Source organism: Aethalodelphis obliquidens, unplaced genomic scaffold (assembly GCF_003676395.1).
Source record: "Aethalodelphis obliquidens isolate GAN/ISIS:26980383/991018 unplaced genomic scaffold, ASM367639v1 scaffold17, whole genome shotgun sequence".
Taxonomy (NCBI): domain Eukaryota; kingdom Metazoa; phylum Chordata; class Mammalia; order Artiodactyla; family Delphinidae; genus Aethalodelphis; species Aethalodelphis obliquidens.
In genome coordinates, this window is record NW_020837961.1 from 21,934,838 (window position 1) to 21,955,636 (window position 20,799).

The 20,799-nt window shown below is 38.3% G+C and overlaps 1 protein-coding gene across 3 annotated transcripts in view; it reads right to left on the reverse strand.

Moving 5' to 3' along the window:
- INPP4B (inositol polyphosphate-4-phosphatase type II B) overlaps positions 1-20,799 on the reverse strand; it is a 493,426-nt gene that overhangs the window by 212,474 nt on the left and 260,153 nt on the right. For 2 of the 3 annotated variants that reach the window (XM_027117067.1, XM_027117064.1), the window contains exon 9: positions 1,732-1,843. In XM_027117067.1, coding sequence (XP_026972868.1) covers positions 1,732-1,843 — 112 coding nt within the window. Of the gene's footprint in view, positions 1-1,731; positions 1,844-13,130; positions 13,197-20,799 lie in introns of all 3 variants that reach the window. The other variant, XM_027117065.1, reaches the window with a different exon arrangement.

The window sequence follows — 20,799 nt, forward strand, 5'->3', positions numbered from 1 at the left end:
AGAATCCAGATAGGACAGAGCTAAAACCAACACTGCTTTAAGGGTTTACCATTTTAGTACACTTATGACTCCTACAAGGTACTTGCTGACACTACCACCTCCTATTTCTAGAACGGCTCAGTTAAGTCTTTATTTTTAAGTTCACATTACTAAGTCAGAAACATTATGTACGACTTTGGTGGGGCATATTCCTGGGTGTCAAGTTCTCCATTTATGAAAAGAATATGATTCAATTTGTGCTACCCCATAACAGCAACGTTGTAAAGGAGTCAAGGGGTGAGCCAGCTTTGAGAAAAATAGAGAGGTGGCTGGTAATAGATTGGGAACAGGGAAAGCAGGCCTGCTTTGAGATGGGAAGTGTTTTAGCTCCTGGTCTCCTAGCGCATGCGCTTAGTTCATTCTGTCCCCGTCTCCCACACCCTCCCCACCTTCTTAGCTTACAGATCCTCCCTCCTTAATCTTTGTAGTATAAGCATCCATGTGGTGGTGACTAATAGGAGTCTTACGTAGAACTCCAGAGCTAACAAGGGTTGAAGGACAGAGCCATCCACAAGGCAAGAATCTTAAATACACACATCCTAAAACGCTCTGCTGCATGACATCACCATGGCCCTGACATTTGCAAGCAACCTGATTCAGACATTGGTCCTCACTGGAATGTGTTCGTGACCTGGATTTTATTCTGAGGGGTAGTAGGGAACAGAGGAGAATGAGGCTTGGGGATGCGGTAAGACCCTAGCCTATGCTGGGCAAGAACAATATTTTTTTGAAAGGCAGTTTAGATTTTATTTATTATGGTAAAGTTAATGATTTGTTAAGTGTTAGATAAGCACTGCACCGTCTCCCATGTAGATGTACCAGAAATTAAAATATGCTCCCAGATAAGCAACACTAAGCCAGAAAATAGGTCACAATAGACCTTGTCATTAAAAAAATGCTCATTTATGAAAAGGTAGGCATTCTAGTACACAAACAAATTCATTTCCCTGGGGAAAAAAAAAAAAACTATTAGCAGTTCGTAAATCTGTCCCCTGCGTCTCAGTAAAGCAGGCAATCACATTCCTAAGACAGAACTTTAGACTAATACTTATATCAAGTCTCTCTCTTAAAGAAAAGAAAGTAGAAAACAAGTAAAAGCCCTGGATGTTGATAATACTGGGGTTTTTATCCTGGCCTTCAAGGAAGCTGCTTCGCTCCCAGCTGGCATTGCTCCTCAAGCAGAGCTCCCCCTCCACCGTTTACTACTTCCTGCTTCTCTCTCTGCAATTTCACAAGGCACAAAGTTGTTAAATCTGTCCTCCTTCACATAAAAATGAAATCCAAATTCAAACTGCATCTCTTTCCAAAGAGAATTTCGAGAGCGGAGAAGTGGTTACTTTTGGCAATAGGCCTTCCAGAATCTTCTGTGCATCTCACATAGGGTTAATTATGGCAGGATGCAACAGTGATCAATACTTTTTTTCAAACCGAGAAGAGGTTGTGTCCACATGGGAGCCAGCTACAAAGAGAATGGTGTTTTGAATGGTGCATGGCTTTGCACAGTTCCATGCAAATAGGCTGTCGGGTTACGAGGATGAGACACACTTACGGTACTCCCATTCCAAAGCTGATTTCTCATTTAGCTTTGGAATAATGAGATTTCATACCCCACAGAGGTAGTGGCGATCCAGGCAGCTGGCAAAGCTGATCGTTTCTAATTTAATCTGTGCAGTGAGCTGACTGGGACCCTACCTTTTGTCCCTGCACATCTGTCGTGATGTGGTCGGCTTCCCCATCCTCAATCTCCCCCATCTTCACGACACTGACTTGTATGGTGCCAACAACCTTGCCACCATCTGAAGTTCTGCAATCAAAAATAAAGGAAGCGGAAAGGTGAGAATCATCTCTTCCCTGAAAGTATGTCCAAACATGTTTGTTTCTGAAAACCACTAACACCGCTCTTTACTTGCGTTGCTTGTAATAAACAAATCTGCTTAAAATACATTGAAACCTGTTAGTAGAATCACGAATTGGTATGGTAAGTGCACGCAGCTACCTCATGAAGGTTAAACCATCTCACGGCTCTCAGGAGTGGCCGCCAAGATCATGGATCCATGCCCTGCTTGGTAACCCCTTGTCACTACAACAGCATCAGCCATGGCTCCTCTATACCAATCGCATGGGATATTGTGCTCATCGATTACAGAAACTACAGCTGAATAAAACAGAAGAGACTACAGATAACCCTATATTCCTCTATGACCCGGCCATCGGCTATAACATCTGATTTTGTGCCTTTTCATTTTTCTTTCTCAGAGACCAGGTAAAGAAGATTCTCTCCCAGCAAACATCAGAAAATCACAGTACATGAAGACAGAAATTAACCACTGAGATTATTTAGGATGAACCATTACTTTTTCAGATAAAGAAACTGAGATTCATGAAGATAGAAAGACTCATCCATGGAAACAAACTGGCAAAGCCAGAAACCCAGGTTTTTATCTTCTTTAAGTCTGTTGGTCATTGAACAACTCTTCTCAACTCAATGATGATGAAAATTTTATTATTAAGATTTTCCTCATCATCACTGTCATCAACATACAAACTTTATGGCTGACAATAATAATGAAAACCTAAAATAAAATTAACGACCACCGGGCTTCCCTGGTGGCGCAGTGGTTGAGAGTCCGCCTGCTGATGCAGGGGACATGGGTTCGTGCCCCGGTCCGGGAGGATCCCACATGCCGCAGAGCGGCTGGGCCCATGAGCCATGGCCGCTGGGCCTGTGCGTCCGGAGCCTGTGCTCCGCAGCGGGAGAGGCCGCAACAGTGAGAGGCCCACATACCAGAAAAAAAAAAAAAAAAAAATTAATAACCACCATCCTTTAAGATTCTCAAATTTTCTTTTCTGGGCAAGAAAATATACAGAATAAATGTTGGCATCATGTCATGGGAACACTGTAATACATAATGATATTCTTCCCTTGCACCTTTTTTTAAGATAGGTAGCAAGTCACCCATCGGTATGGGGTGTTGCTGTAACCTATATCTAAGCCTAATTGACCAAGCGACACTTCATTTTCTTTATTTAGTCATTTTATATTCTTTCTGAAAAAAAATTTTTTATTATGGAAATTTCCAAACACACATCAAAGTAGAGGTGAGTACAGTGAACCTCCACATACCCATCACCACCCACCTTCAACAATTCCCAGCATTCTGCCTTTCTTGTTTCATCCATCCACTGGCCCTTCCCCAACTTTGTTTTTTTTAACATCTTTATTGGAGTAGAATCGCTTTACAATGGTGTGTTAGTTTCTGCTGTATAACAAAGTGAATCAGCAATACATATACATATATCCCCATATACCCTCCCTCTTGCGTCTCCCTCCCTCCCACGCTCCCTATCCCACCCCTCTAGGTGGTCACAAAGCACTGAGCTGATCTCCCTGTGCTATGCGGCTGCTTCTCACTAGCTAGCTATTTTACATTTGGTAGTATATATAAGTCCATGCCACTCTCTCACTTCGTCCCAGCTTACCCTTCCCCCTCCCCATATCCTCAAGTTCATTCTCCACGTCTGCGTCTTTATTCCTGTCCTGCCCCTAAGTTCTTTATAACAATTTTTTTTCTATTTTTTTTTTTTAGATTCCATATATATGTGTTAGCATACGGTATTTGTTTTTCTCTTTCTGACTTAACTTCACTCTGTATGACAGACTCTAGGTCCATCCACCTCACTACAAATAACTCAATTTCATTTCTTTTTATTGCTGCGTAATATTCCACCATATATATGTGCCACATCTTCTTTATCCATCCATCTGTTGATGGACACTTAGGTTGCTTCTGTGTCCTGACTATTGTAAATAGAGCTGCAATGAACATTTGGGTACATAACTCTTTTTGAATTATGGTTTTCTCAGAGTATATGCCCAGTAGTGGGATTGCTGGGTCGTATGGTAGTTCTATTTTTAGATTTTTAAGGAACCTCCATACTGTTCTCCATAGTGGCTGTATCAATTTACATTCCCATCAACAGTGCAAGAGGGTTCCCTTTTCTCCACACTCTCTCCAGCATTTATCGTTTGTAGATTTTTTGATGATGGCCATTCTGACCAGTGTGAGGTGATACCTCATTGTAGTTTTGATTTGCATTTCTCTAATGATTAGTGATGTTGAGCATCCTTTCATGTGTTTGTTGGCAATCTGTGTATCTTCTTTGGAGAAATGTCTATTTAGGTCTTCTGCCCATTTTTGGATTGGGTTGTTTGTTATTTTGATAGTGAGCTGCATGAGCTGCTTGTAAATTTTGGAGATTAATCCTTTGTCAGTTGCTTCATTTTTTAAATTTGTGTTTAACTTTAATCTGAATACGAACAGTGTCTTTCAACCAATTCCTTCAAAATGTCACTATTTTATTACTGGAGGTGTCAGAAAACAGGAATAGGAAAATTAGTATAAGTAGTTTACTAAAATGCTAATTAAAACAATAAGTTAGGCGAAAAGGAAACCCAATTGTTACCAGATCATAGGAAGATTTTCTCAAAATATATAAAGTACAAATTTAAACACATCTTTTGAATTATGATTTTAAGAAAACCGAAATAGAAAAACTCTGGTGACATATACATAGTTAATGTCATAATGTAATAAAATAAAGATTATGTACATAGAAAAATACAAGTGGTTTACTTAAATAGTATATTAAGGTTCTTACTAAAATATAAAATAAAATGCTTCTTGGTGATTTTTAAGTCAGTGTAAATCATAATATTGACTCAATTATTTTAAATTAACAGAAAACTTAAGCATTCATTACAAAGAAGATGTGTATACAGATGACAGTATAATCTATGATTTTGTAAAAAACTACATTAGCTTCAATTCTGGGATGATTTTAACAATTAATTATACCATTTTCCTACTTGAAAATGACATAATAACTTGTCATAAATCATGACTTGACATATCTCTGTACAATTCTTTAGTACCCGATAGTGAAACAGATATTTTAATAAAAGCCCTGGTTCTACTCACAGGTTTTTCTAGAAATTTGCAGACTTCTTTTTCCCCCAAACTGATACTCAATAACAATTAAAGACACCTTTTTTTTCTCATAGGCATTGTTTAAAATTTTTGCTGGAGCAAACTGAGCTTAATTTCTAGGTATACAAAGCTTAGGTTTAATGTTTCAAATTTTTTCATTGACTAAAGCAAATAATGTCATAATGATTTGAATGAGAGGATAGATTTATCACACCCTCTCCCAGGACTGGGTAATAAACCAACACATGCAATAACAGTTAAAAGTGTGAACTCAGGAGTTATCTGAGTTATCTGCTAGCTTCATGACCTTGGACAAGGAACTTAACCATGTGAAATAAACTAATACATGCAATAAGAGTTAAAAGTGTGAACTCAGGAGTTTGAGTTATCTGCTAGCTTCATGACCTTGGACAAGACACTTAACCATGTGAAACTTTGTAAAATGGAGATGATAATTTTGTTTTAAGGATTACATTGTGACACGATCTATGTCAAGTTCTCAGCACAATGACTTACACAAAATAAGTGCTTCTTCCTACCCCCGCTTCATCCCAGTAGTAGTAGTAGTAGCCGTATCAACAGAATTGTTATTGTCATTAATGTATTATATTTCATTCAATTCTCTTTAGAAATTTTACTAAAATGGGCATCTAAGACTATAGTAAAAGATTATAGGATTTCAGGACACATGCATTTCAAGAGTGATTAAGTGCTCATTAGAGGTACAAAGACTTAGTAATGACAGATGATGTTATAAAGCTTACATTCCTAGAAGTGTAAAGCACACAAGTTTATAACCAGTTACAATACAAAGCAAACCTTTCAAAGTGCCAAAGGTAGATGAAGAAGCAATGCACCATGGGAGTATGGGAGTAAGCTTCTGAACTCTAGCTTTATTTATTCCCTTTAAAAAAGCTTCTGGTTGCTTTTTAAATACAGGCATATCTTGTTTTATTGTGCTTTATTTTATTGTGCTTTGCTTTTTTGGAGCTTCACAGATATTGTGTTTGTTTTTTACAAATTGAACGTTCGTGGGAACCCTACGTTGAGCAGGTCTATCAGTGCCATCCTTTCTAAAAGCATTTGCTCACTGTGCCTCTGTGTCACATTAGATATAGGGACACCAGAGAGATTCTAAAACCTTTTTTTTTTTTCACAAACCATTTTGGATAAGAATCTCTGAGTACCCTAAATCATGCTTCTTCCCCTGAGATTTGTGGGAGACAGAATGGGGAATTCAGGTTATAAACTTAAGAACTAAACACAAGACACCCAAAATCATGGGTCATCCTGTCAGTGAACTGCAATGTGAAATGTAGAAGCTGTTTCCTATTTATTCTGTAACAACTGACAACCCACAGAGCATGGATATTCAAGACACTTCTCTTCAATCAGGACAGTCACAACTGAAATACCTATTTCATGTTTCCAAAGGCTGTTTCAAAGGTGATTTCAAAAAAATTTAGAAAAAAATCATTCTTAAGTGATTAATGATGCTTTCAATTAATCACCCATCAAGTTCAGGAGGCTACTACTAATTGCTTAACCATTATTCATCACCAAAATTGCACTAACTTTTATCTAATAGAAATTCATCCTCTCTGCATGGGAGATATATTGAAGAGACTTCTAGGCTAGGAATCAAAAAACCAATACTCCATCCAGCTCAGCTGCTCACTAGCTATGTGATCAACAACATATTGCTTCAGTTCCCTGGATTTCAGTTTCTGTTACTGCAAAACAAAGAAATGGTCTTTGACAGTTATCATATTAGCACTCAAGCTTCGTGCTCTGACATGGTTGGAATCCATCAGTTGATCTCATCATAGGCATCATAGGCTATCATGGGCTGATACAGCCTTGGGGAAAATCTTGGGCACATCCTAGCCTCTTCTCCTCACTCCCCACCTTCCCCTCCAACCTCTCCCCAAAACAAATGAAGCAAACAAAATGCATGCCAAACCTAGAAAGTAACTTTAACACTTACAGTCAAATACAAGGGCTAGTTTTCCTTATAGTATCCACTGTATACGTATATATCTTACTGCCATTATGGCACTGCAACTTGGCATTTTCACAAGGATACAAATTTGACTGAACTAAGAAACAAAAGAGGTCTTCGTACACTTTCCTAGCAATTTATATGGCAGTAAGAACAGGCTGCAGTAATAAATAATTATCTCAATCTATAGGAAGAAGAAAAAAAACCTGTGTCATTTCACTCTCTTGCCAGGTCATTACCACTGCTTATAGCAGAGAGCTATAAGAGAAGTAAAAGATGAATAGTTCATGGCAGCCACATTATTTCAATCACAACATCAAGCTCCTATTTCCCTCAGCAGGTACACTTAAATATTTAACCATGCCAACAAGATGGAAGGCAGAGAAAGGGAAAATTTCAGCAACACAAATCTACACTTCCTTATCACTTAGTTTTTCAGCATGCATAATACATTAGTGGTTAAGTTTCTTTAAAATCTTCCTTTAAAATAACTCCCCTGGGACTTCCCTGGTGATCCAGTGGTTAACACTTTGCCTTCCAATGCAGGGGATGAGGTTCGATCCCTGGTCGGGGAGCTAAGATCCCACATGCCTTGCGGCCAAAACACCAAAAACATAAAGCAGGAACAATATTGTAACAAATTCAATAAAGACTTTAAAAATGGTCCACATCAAAAAAAAAAAATCTTAAAAAAAAATAAAATAAAATAACTCCCCTAATGCTTCCTGATGAAATATTCAATTTCACATGCTAAAACTTACAAACATTTTAGAAGACTGAAGGAAAAGGGATGTGAAACAGTCTTCTAACAAAAGACAATTTTTTTTTTTTCTTGCGGTATGCGGGCCTCTCACTGTTGTGGCCTCTCCCGCTGCGGAGCACAGGCTCCAGACGCGCAGGCTCAGCGGCCATGGCTCACGGGCCCAGCCACTCCGCGGCATGTGGGATCTTCCCGGACCAGGGCACGAACCCGTGTCCCCTGCATTGGCAGGCGGACTCTCAACCACTGCGCCACCAGGGAAGCCCACAAAAGACAATTTAATGACACTTTTCCTCTAAACTTCTTCACCACCTACTGTACCATCCTTAGTAGAGCAAAAAGAAAAAAAAAATCCTATGGAAAGGTTAAAGAGCAACATGTAAATACCTCCTCTATTTTGGAAATGCCACAGAGATACAAATGACTCTGTAAACATCCAGGAGAAAATCGTCATTAGCACTGTCAGGCTTTGTGAATATAAAGTAGTCTTGGGACTAAGCACTGGGATCATCATCTTGGAGACATGCCTGGCATTTAACCCATCTAGACATGTAACTGGGAAGTGAAAATCTCACCTGGACAGAAATATAAGCAAAGGCCATAAGTAAACAAGTGCCACTAACTAACTAAGTGCATTCTGACTCTTTCTGGTGAACACATTTACCTGGCAGTGCTAGATTTACTTTGGCCTCAGAGAAGTGAGAGTTCTACTTAAGTATGCATGCCTGAACACACCTCTATCCTGGCTGAACTTCAAAAATTTCAGAAGCCATAGGATACTTTCAAACTAATATTCAAATAAAACTTTTCAGTAGTTCTTAATATTATAGCTTACACACTCGAAGCTTTAGTCCTTTGTTTTCTCCTCTTTTCTCATTATAAACTTGTCTTCAGAAATTCTGTCCATTATTATGGGATTCAATTGTCACATCTTTGAGGATCTACCACAAACCTATATTTCCTACTCTGACCTGATTTCCTATTCCAGAACTCCAAATTCCTTTCGTCCTGATATAACTGAACATTCTATAAGCTTGAAACCTAACTAGTCCTTTTCCCAAACCCCAGCTCACATCAGTAGCATATCATTCTCCAAAGACCAAAACCACAGAATATTCCATCTCTACCAGTGCCTCGTCCCTACCATTCAATAAGTCATCAAGTGCTACTGATTCTTCCTGTATAATGCCCCTTACATGTGTCCCTTCCCAATGGTAACATCCCAATTAGTTTCACCAACTTTCTTTCATTACCCTTGAAGAACCTATTTCCCATCTTCCAGAATCTTTCTCTTCCATCCCATCCATGTCAGATTTCCTTCTTAAGACCTGCTATCACTATTGTATTTTATTTTCTCTGTCAAAATTCCTTAGACATTGCCTAATGCCTACCAAGAGAGTTTGAAGTGTAGACTGTCTTTTAAGACTTGTCCGGGGTTATGGACAGCTCAGTATTTTTGGATCAAACAGATCCATGTCATCACACACCAGTAAATAATGGAGCATGGTTTAGTGGAAAGCACAGTGAACTTTGAGTAACAAAAGTCCTTGGTTACGGTGTTGGCTCTTCAGAGTAAACAACTAGGTGATCATGAGAGGGCAATTCAGCCTCTATTAAGATTTACGAGCTATAAAATATGAAGGTAGTAAACCATTCTACTTATCTCACAAGATTTATGTGTCCAAAATTAAAAGATCTTAAAGTTTAAATATAAAAATACTTTTGTGGGAACTGCCTGGCGGTCTAGTGGTTAGGACTCTCACTGTTGCACTTTCACTGCCACGCTTTCACTGCCGCCACTGGGTTCAATCCCTGCTCAGGGAACTAAGATCCTGCAAGTGTGGCAAGGAAAAAAAAAATGCTTTTGTGTATGGTAATGAGTACAACTGTTATACCATCCGGGACACAAAGTTCCAAGAGCACATCATAGATACGTTGACTACCAGTTTTTCAGACTAATTGGCTTGTAGATTCCTCTTTACTGCTGAAAACAGTACTATCCAAATATGAGTAACTGCCTCAATACAAATAAGCTAAAGAAATCTTTCCCTCCTCATGACTCTATTAAATATACATATATATATATATATACATATATATATATATGTAGTGAGCTGTAGTTGGAAACGATTCAATGCTAAATGTAAAATATAAACTATCTCTTTATTTGTTATTCAAATATACATTTTTACTGAAGTATAATTGCTATATAGCAGTATATTAGTTTTGGGTATACAGCACAGTGATTCTACATTTGTGTATATTATGAAATGATCATCACAATAAGTCTAGTTAACATCTATCACCACACACAGTTACAAAAATTTTTTTTCTTGTGATGATAACTTTTAAGATTTACTTTCTTAGCAACTTGCAAATTAACTATGGTTGCAAATGTAGGTCATCTATTCAGTGATCTGAGGAACCAGGCTGATGAAGGCTCTGCCATGTTCACCTTGTGGCATCTAAGGTCTCCAAACAGCAGAAGGGGATAAAAGCATGGAGGAACTCTTATTGGACAGACGCAGAACCGGTGTGCTTTCCTCTCTTTACGATCCAGTGGCCAGAGCTCAGTTACATGGCCACCCCTATCGAATTTGGCAGGTCGGGGGTGGGGTGGGGCAATAGACATTTAAAATAGGGCAAAGACTGCAAATGTTAGTCCCCCTCCTCTTCTTGGGCACACGGCTAGATGACATTTCCAGCGCCTTAAACAGTTCAACTATCGCTTGAAATGTAAGAAATATCCATCTCTTTAAATGTAAGATATACCTCAACAGCAAGGTGAGAAAACATCTTGGCATCTTGTAAATGTCCTTGGATTCACAGGCAACCAAAATTACATTCAAGTTAACAGGTCACCATCATCTGCCCTTTGGGAGATAAGATGCTGCAAGTAAGATAGAGGAAGCTTACTCTACCCTCTTGCACCCACTGGATGAAGCTATAAAACCTGGACAGAATGCACAGAGCAGCTGTTTGAGGACTCAAAGTAAACACTGCTGGGAATACTGGGGAAGATTAGAATTTTAAATGCCACTGAACCAGCAATTAGTTTACCATTTTTTCTCCTCTCGTATCTCATGATCTAGACTCAAAACAGCCCCAAGCCCAGAGATGGTCATGGTGTAGACAAAGATCGCTCCAAGAGAAACTCTCTGGTTCTGGCTCAAAGAACAGAAAAGAGGTCTCCTAATACTCAGAAGAATGATGAAATCACTTTTTTTTTCCACTCTCTTGTGTCTCAGCCCCCAAGCAATCCAGTGGTGGCAGCAACAAAAGTGACAGCTTGGAGGAAGTGCAGAAGCCTAAAATTATGAGGAAGGGAAAGTTTCCTCTCTGATTGGAGCTGTGATCCCAAGGGCATGGGATGCATGCCCTTTACTTTTTCTCTCTCTCTTCTCCTACCTCTTGGCCCCAGAAGAGGGTGCAGCTGCAAGGCAGAGAAGGGAAAATCAAACCCCAGCTTTCTGAATGAAGGGTCTTTTGATCTTTTCCTTCCAGGGAATCCACAGGAAATGGGAATATGCCAGAGAGAGTGTAATGAGGAAGGAGCTCAGGAAGGGACTTCTTAATGTCGTTCATGGACTTCTGGGCTTACCTCAAGCTGTGCATGCATGGATCTAAACCACATATCAGATACTCTGAGAAATAATCTATGGACTACATCATCCCCCAGGTCCCAGACTGTCACCTGGGTGACAAACTCGAAGGACAGATACGAATAACACTACAAAAGTTTTGAAAACAGAAGTGATATTGAAACTACAAAGTTTCACAAGACACATGGTCAGCATACAAATATGTAGCAATTAGAAACTGAAATTTTTAAAAAATATATTTATCATTTATAGTAAGTCCAAAACAAAGTACTTAGGTATAGATCTAACCAAAATGTGCAAGATCTATATGCTGAAAACTATAAGAGTTGATGGAAGAAATCAAAAAAGATCTAAATAAATGGTGAGACATACTGTGTTCATATACTGGAAGCCTCAAGTTTATAAAGATGTCGATTTTTCCTAAATTGATCTACAGATTTAAGGCAATACCAATTAAAATCTCAGCAAGATTTTTTGTACATAATGACAAGTTGATTCAAAAAGTTATAAAGAAAGGCAGAGTAAACAGAATGGCCCAAGTACTTTTCAGAAAGAAGAAGAACGGAGAAATTGCATCTACTGATTTTTAAGACTTGCTGTAAATCTATAGTAATCAAAACTGTGGTATTGACAAAAGGACAGATATATTGATAAATGAAACAGAGTACACAGAGAATATGGCCAACTGCTTCTGACAAAGTTACAGTCAATGAAATGGAAAAAGAGTAGTCCTTTCAACAAATGGTACTGGAACAATGAGACATCCATTTGGGGAAAAAATGAAATTTTACGTAAACTTCACAACTGAAACAAAAGTTAAAATGGTTCATAGACCTAAATGTAAAACATAAAAATATAAAAAATTTTAAAGGAAGCCATAGGAGAAAAGTCTTCATGAACTGGGCTTCGTCAAATTGTGCTTAAATATGATACCAAAAGCATGATCTGAAGAAGAAAAAAAATTGATAAATTGAACTTCATCAAAATTGACAACTTTTGCTTTGTTAAAGACACAATGAATGGAAAGACAGGCTACTGACTGGAAGAAAACATTTACAAATCATGTTTCTGACAAAGAACTTGCATCCCAAATACATAAAGAGCCCTCAAAACTCAACAGCAAGAAAATGAACAACATAATAAATAAAAGGGCAAAGTCGAAGAGATGTGTCTCAGAAGAGGATATGCAGATAACAAAGAGACCATGGAAAACTGTTCAACATCACTGTCCATTAGGGAAATGAAAATTAAAAGCATTAGGAGATGTCACACTATATTTTACAATGTCTGGTGAGGATGCAGAGCCATTGAAACTCTCATACACGGCTGGTGGGGAAAACAGTACAGCAGTTTCTAATAGAGTTCAACACACACTTACCATATGACTCAGAAATTCCAATCCTGGGTATTTACCCTAAAGAAATGAAAACTTAGGATCACAGAAAAACCTACACAGGAATATTTTAGCAGTTCCATTCATAATCACTCTAAACTGGAAACAACCAAAATATATTTTCATATGAATGGTGCAACAAACTGTGGTACAGTTTGTTGTGGTACGGTAGCATGGAATACAACTCAGCAATTGAAAAAAAAAAACCTGTTATTGATATGCACAACACCTTGATGAAGTTCAAAGGCATTAGACTGAATAAATGAAGCCAGTCTCAGGAGGATCTGCAATCAATGATTCAATGACTTTTTCAAAAAGCATTTCTCTATGGTGATGGAGAACTCACATCATGGGTGTCAGAGGTCGGTGTGGGTGGAGGCATTCATCAAAGGGGCAGCGGGTGGGAGTTTCTCTGTGGAGATGGAAGAGATCTGTATCCTGACTGCAGTGGTGGTTACAAGAATCTATACATGTGTTAAAATTCACAGAACTGCACAGCAATAAAAAGTCAATGTTTACTGAATGTAATTTCCAAAACAGAATAAATGAGAAAAGATATAGCCATTTTCGATGATAATGAATGGATAACAAACTATTAGCTATTTAATCTGGGAATACAAAACCAAATGACTGAAAGGTTATTACCTTCCATGTGAACAGAACCTTCTAACTGCTGGCAACATTGATTTGTAATGGTAGAGTCAAAGTGTCAATTTATCCCACGCTTTATGCTTTCAAAATATCTGCTGACATAGAAATGCCATATGTGAGAGGAACATGTTCCACCTGAACAAGGTGGGGAGGGTATTTCATCAGAGATTGGAGAGAAAAATGCTCTTGCAGGAGGTGCAATGAATTTCCCAAGCCCATGACTCATTCATGGGATAAAACAACTAGCCACCCATGTCTGAATTGACTCATGTTTAGACCTACAAGAGAAACTATTGCTAAGGCTTTTTGTTAATTTATTCTATTCTATTTTATTGTTTGAATTTTAAGAGAAAGAAAAATGTTGAAAGGAAAAGAGCACTATATATATTAAGCAGAGACCATTGGAAGAGGAAGAGAATAGTAGCAAGAAAGGAATTATAGGAGGTTATACATAAATGGCTGGGGAAACCCGACTTAATGTTGACATTTTTAAAAGCAAAAAATATGGACATTTTTAAGACCAAGTATAAACAGTCTTGATAGACAGCTAAGCAAAAATTTATTTCTTACTAAAAATGGACATGCTCCGACAGCAGAAACTCTTTACAAGAATAGTTTGCAAATGTCAAAAAATAAATCAAAAAATTCTGGGCCACTATGAAAACATTCTACTAAAGATAACAGGCATGGAGGATTAGCGGATTTAATTATTAAATAATTAGTATCAAATACTAGTGATGGGTCTATATTTACTATTGAAGTTTTGAATTATTTATATTTTTGCTGGATTTTTTGTGCCATTCGGTTTTATGTAAATTTCTTAATAGTAGGAAATAATGCAAAGGGAGTTTTTTAAAGCTAGCATTAAAAGATCAAAGTTAAAGAAAAATCAAAGTTATCCAGTGTATGAACATAACCTTAGAGTATAATGTATTTCAAACCTGTGTGATAAGAAATTCACTAAGCTTTAAATTGTACAGTGAGGCATGTACTCTGAAACCAAACAGTTATTAAGTGCCTCTATTTTTCTGCTGAATTGCATTTAGATTTGTTTTAAATTCTGCAGGTATTAAGTTATAAAATCTTGTGGTTTTTCAAATATTTTTTCTTCATTCTCCTTTAATATGACAACATTTTTAATGAAAAAAAGAGTCTCCAAAATTATAAATTTCCATAGAAATATAATAAGGTCAAAATAACAGAAAATGTGAATTCACTTACAAACATGTATTAAGCACCTACCATGTTGGAAGCACTGCTCCATGTACCAGAATACAACAGAGAACAACACAAAAATCCCTGTCCTCATGGAGCTTGAATTCTCATGGTAAACAAAAAAATGATACAGATACGATAAGTTCCATGGAGAAAACTTAAGCAAGGTAGGTGAGTGCTGGGTGGGGCTTCTACTTTATAGTCTACATATATATATAATGACTACATATGTATGTATATGCATTAGGAAAGGCTTCTCCAATATGAAGCCATTTGAACAAATACCTAAAGGAGGTAAAAAAAGTGAGCCATATACCTTTCTTAGGGGGAGGTCTTTTCAGGCAGAAGCAGCAGATGGTCCAAAGGTCTTGCAGAGGAACACGGTCCCCATATTCAAGGAAGAGCAAAGACCCCATTGTGGCTATTGCTGGGTAGGTGGGGAGAGAGGACTAGAAGACTAAGCCAGAGAGCCATGGATTAATTTTATATTGCTGCATAATGAAGGACCACAAACCCAGTAACTTACAATACCACCCATTTACTATCTCACAGTTTCTACAGATCAGAAGGCAGGCCAGGTCCTCTACTCAGGGTCTCATAGGACTGAAGCCAAGATGTAGGCTGAGCCACACTCCCACGTGGAAACTCTAGGGGAGGATCTACTTCCTAGCTCATTCAGGTTGTTAGTGGAATTTATTTCCTTGTTGTGGCTGTATGACGAAGGTTCCCGTTTTCTTGTTCATCCCATAGTAGGTATGAGGAGTAACCACTTGACAGGGCTGCAGGGGAGACAGCCACCTTCCAGTTAGACAAAGAGAAATGACTGAGGATAGGGGATGGGGTTGAGGAGGAGGCTCAAGGATCAGAATAGAGTCAGGGAGTAGAAGGCACCAGGGCCACAGGAGGGAGTAGACAAACAGGTAAAATGATGGGCGGCCATATGAATGAAAGATGACCTAGGAATCCAGGGTTCCTGCGTGGTCACCAATCACCGGAAAATGAGTCATAGTTATTGCTACAATAAGGAAACTCAGTTTAGCTAGGCAAAATATGCCAGGCAGACAGGGCAGCAGTAATTTAAAAATACTCTAAAGACCTGAAATTTCCCATTTTCAGATTTTAACTTGTTCTGCTAACAGTCTTAATAACGCATTACTAAATCATCTGGTAATTATTTTCGAGGTCAAAATGTGACTGATTCACTGTTAAAGGAGTCTAGATAGAACAATAAAGATTTCTACAGATCTTTTTTTTTTGTTAAAAGGAAGAAAAGTAATTAACGCAAAGTTCAAGACACCTGCCATATGGAAACAGTATACTGCTTTTATTCACGTTAAATAGATTCTGAAGATCAGCAAGAATAAATCAAATGTCCTATACCAGCTTTGCATAAAGTACATGAGAAAGCAATTACTTGTTCTCTGAATATCTCCCTTTTAAAACATTAAGATTCCATTATAAGAAGAAAATATATCTATTAGTAATTAAAGGTCTTTATTGCATCATTAAAAAAAATCCATATAGGGCTTCCCTGGTGGTGCAGTGGTTGAGAGTCCGCCTGCCAATGCAGGGAACACGGGTTCGTGCCCCGGTCCGGGAAGATCCCACATGCCGCAGAGCGGCTGGGCCCGTAAGCCATGGCCACTGAGCCTGCGCGTCCAGAGCCTGTGTTCTGCAACGGGAGAGGCCACAACAGTGAGAGGCCCGCATACCACAAAAAAAAAAAAAGAAAAAAAAAATCGATATAAGAAAACAAAGGGATTTTGGTATTTGGCAGGCAGATGTGCTAACGGGAAGAAGAAAGACAGTAAAAATTAAAAGTCACGGGATTAAAATTTTCAGTTCAGGAGTGCTTGCTATATATCCTTTTGTAAGTATTTGAGAACTGAATTGAAGTTTGTATACCAAATAAAAATTTCACCAGCTTTCAATAACCTTGGATGCAGATATTTTCTCTTTTATTCTATGATAAATTCCTCAGATCTCAATATTAGGATTGAATAAAATCAGAGAGTGCTTAGAACAGAAAGTAAGGTTAAGTATCAGCCAATTCATTCTGTAGAAACTGAAGCCCAGAGAGGTCAAGTGAAAGGCTCACAGGTCAACAGCAGTGCTGATATTTGTCAAAGAACAGTAGAAACCAGAAGTCCACACCTGATTTTTTTTTTAATTTATTTCTGAAAACCAAAAGATGAAATTGTGGTAACTTTTCAATGTATTTATTTTTAGCTTCTTCGTCAATAAGTTGATTGTCCTTATCTGAAAAATCTTCATAGGAATGCGGTGTTTTCGTTCAACCCTCACTAGCCCACTCTAAAGCTTGGAGGAAACTTGCTTTCTGAGCTACCTGATCTTCTGAGCAAGAGACATTTTGGGATAGTTCCACCTCTTCTTTTTAACTTTTTTCTTAGGTGTCTTCTCATAGATTGGATTCTCTCATACAGCAGCATGAACTTTCTTGCACATCTCTTCGGCGTCTGGAGTTACCTTCTTTTTGTGCTGAGTACATTTTTTCCTGTAAGTGTCACCATCTCCTTCCATATATAATCTGCAACGTTTTGATCCCTGATGTTCTTCCAAAGTACTTATGCCTTGAATTCCTTGTTTTCTGAACCATAACCAGGGAATCGTTTGGTTCTGTGAGGGATGGAAAAGCTTCTTTCCACAGCTCTCTTCAGGGCCCCAAACACTTTATTTCCAGTGGTAGTTCAGGTGTGAACTGAATCCAAATACAAAGTACCTTCATACTATATTTTGTAAGTTCATGAGTGTAAGCTGCACCGACTATCATAGCCTCTTCAACACAGGCATAAGCAATCTGACAAATGATCTCTCTGCTGGTTACATGAACTATCACCCATATTTGAGTGTACTGTATTTACACTCAAATGTGTAAATTGTGTAAAATGTGTAAGCACTTCCAAGCATACCAATTGGTTTTACCCTCTCGCCTTCTTCTAAAGTTCACTTGGCATCTTTTGAAGTAGGCCTTATTCTTGACGACTTTAACTCCATCCCGTGAAGCAGAGATGCATATCTGTGGCTCATCACAGATATACAGCAATGGTGGTAACTTTTATAATTTAATTCTTACTGCTAACAATAAGAAAACACAGTCAATGTAAGAGGAATATGATTTTAAAGCGTAATCAAAGAACTCTATCAGAATCTAATAACTCTTTGCTCAGGCTGTTATAAAATACCATAGTCTGGGTGGCTTAAACAACAGAAACTTAATTTCTCACAGATCTAGAGGTTAGAAGCCCATGATCAGGGTGCCAGCAAGGTCAGATTCTGGTGAGAAACCTCCTCCTGACTTGCAGATGACTGTCTTCTCCCTGTGTCCTCAGATGGCAAGGAGAGAGCAAGCTCTCTGGTGGCTCTTCTTATAAGGGCACTAATCCCATCATGAGGGCCCCACTCTCATGACCTCGTCTAACTCCAATTACTTCCCAAAGTCCCTATCTTCAAATAACATCACAGTGGAGTTTAGGGCCTCAACAGATACATTTGGGGGATACAAATATTCAGTCTGTAACACTCTTAAAACCTCAAACTTTAAAAATTAGCATAGTATTTGTTTCAAGAACTAGTGGGGGTTCAAGGGAAGAAGAGATAGCATGAAAGAAAGAGGGAGACAATAATTTTTCCTACTAAAGTATAAAGAGATTCTTAAAATCTGCCTTATGAATTCATAATTTAAGCTCATCTCAGTGTCATTATTATCATTAGTAGTCAGATGAAGAAATTTAAGGAAAGTAGTTACCTCCTGGTGACAGTAATGGAACTCGAACTTCCGCCAGTGTTACAATCACAGGCCAATCCTTAAAGTACTTGAAAGGCATATCACTTGGTCAGAGAAGCAATTCACGTTTACCAGTACTAGAAGTAAGTCTCCATAGCCAAGAAATTTATTGTTAGTTGGTAGTCTGCCCAACAAACAAGCAAACCTCAAAACTACGTTAGAGTCTCTCTTTCCTACTTACTGTGTAGGTCCCTGGAAAATCCTCAATTTGATTCTAGATAAGAGAAAAATAATCCCCACTAGACACCATTTCTAAGTTTAGGACTGAACCTTAAACCTGCTTTGAATTCGAGAGACGGCATCGATGGTGGGGAAGATTAAAATAAAATAAAATTCAAGTTATCTGCTCTGGTCTTAGATGGATGGATGAGGATTAGACCAAGTTTATTATGGCAACCTAAATTTGTTTTTAGCAATCAATTTTTATATTAAGTTCTAAAGGAATGTGTTTACTTTCCAATTTACATGTGTGAACATCAGAAAGAAGCAACATACAGCATGTATCTACAAGCACAACTGGTCATTTCATCTGCTTGTCATAATGTAATATATGCCAAGTAGCACTTAGATCAAGTCTAATTAAACCTGCATTCAATGATTTCAATTAATTTTTAAATCTATTTTCCCTGTAAGATGGTAAACTGTCCCATAATGTAATAAATTCATCAGTGCCACACAATGTATAAAGACTAATCTTTAATTACCTAACATTTTCTGTCAAACTCTAATAAGCTTGAGTACATTGATCAAGGGACCCAAAGGGTCACCAATAGGCTGAGCCCATTACTAGAAGCAACCAGCCCCTATTGTAGCACAGCACTGAGAAAAACAATGTGGTTATATTGGTATTAAAATTAATTAAGTAAAGCCAAATAAGTGTGTCTGTTCTCTTCTCCATCTTATTCTACAACTTTTAATCTTTGACCTCATCCTTCTCTTCTGCCTTCTTAAAATCTTTCATGATATGACTTTGTATATTTTCTAGTTTTCCTAGCTTCCATTATAAAATTGCACTTGTCTTCCTTTTCCTGACTCAGTTCTTTATCTTCCTGAAGTCTTATTGCAAACAATTTCATTCAACCACACTTTTACTATGAGGCACCATGCTATACCACAGAACAACAGACATCAGTGAATTTCACTTAATGGGTTAGGGTGGAAAATCCTAGGCTAGAGCATGCTATTAGGGGAATACATTGTTAAGGGGCAGGTAACTTTCTACAGTTCCTCAAGGACGGTACCTCCAACACAGCTCACTCATATATATTAAGTAGAACTGACAACGTGTAAATGAAAAAGCAAAGCCAAACCTCACTAGGAACACAGTTAAGAATAGTGACCTTCCAGTGATCATTAAGCCTGTGGTAGCTGGAGCAGGAATAATGAGTTCTGACCTGCTTCTTCAAAAGCTTGATGATAGGAAAATGGTCAATTTGGTCTTAGGAAATTGAGGAGCCTGGGTAGGGGATAGTGACCAGCCCTTTTCACTGGCATGCCTGGAGACTATCGCCTCTCAGTTCCTAATAAGTATGGAGAATACTAGGAACTTCAGACGGGTGAGACCATCCCAGGCAACGGATAACAAAAGATGGAGGGAAAATAATAGGACGTCAGTGTGGGGAAGAATCTTAGGTGCACCATCTACACCTACGGACATTGCTCCCTTGCTGGTTGAGGTTGACACTGAGCTCAAAACCCTGAGAAGAGGGGTTTCCAAAGAACTACAGAGACTCTGACTCCACCTTTAGAAAGTGTTATGTGCACATAAGCCGCTATAAGTGACAAAGGAAGTGATGATCAATGTCAAGGGTTACGTGTGTGGTTGCAGATGAAGCTGAGAAAGCAGACTTACTATCTTGTATCTCCTGGCTGAGGTTTTTGCACGCTTATTTTCAGGTTCATGTTCATTTGGGTCCAGGGACAGGAAGACATATAAATTTAAATCAGGAAAAGAGCTTTAGATGAGATCAGATGACAGCTGTAGAAAAGATGAGTTGGAAATGGATGCTGTGATTTCCAACTTGGGCTATAGTTAGGGCACCTAATGGTTCTGAATTTAACCAAGAAAGGACAAGCACCAAAGGGCAGAGCCTTCAGGAGAAGACCTAAATTCAGTTCAGGGTGGTTCTAATATTAAGTGATTGTGAAAATAAGTGTGTGTCCACTTATGCAAGCTTAAAAAGAATCTGTCAACGACTATAAAAAAGAAAGCATGTATTTTGTCACTCCTTTCCCCTTTCCACATATTCTGTACAAATCTCACAAATGGGTGTCTATATAGTCCATGGCATGGGTGTAAAATGCCACAGGGTTGGCAATGCCTGTGGACAGAGAACGGGGGGTG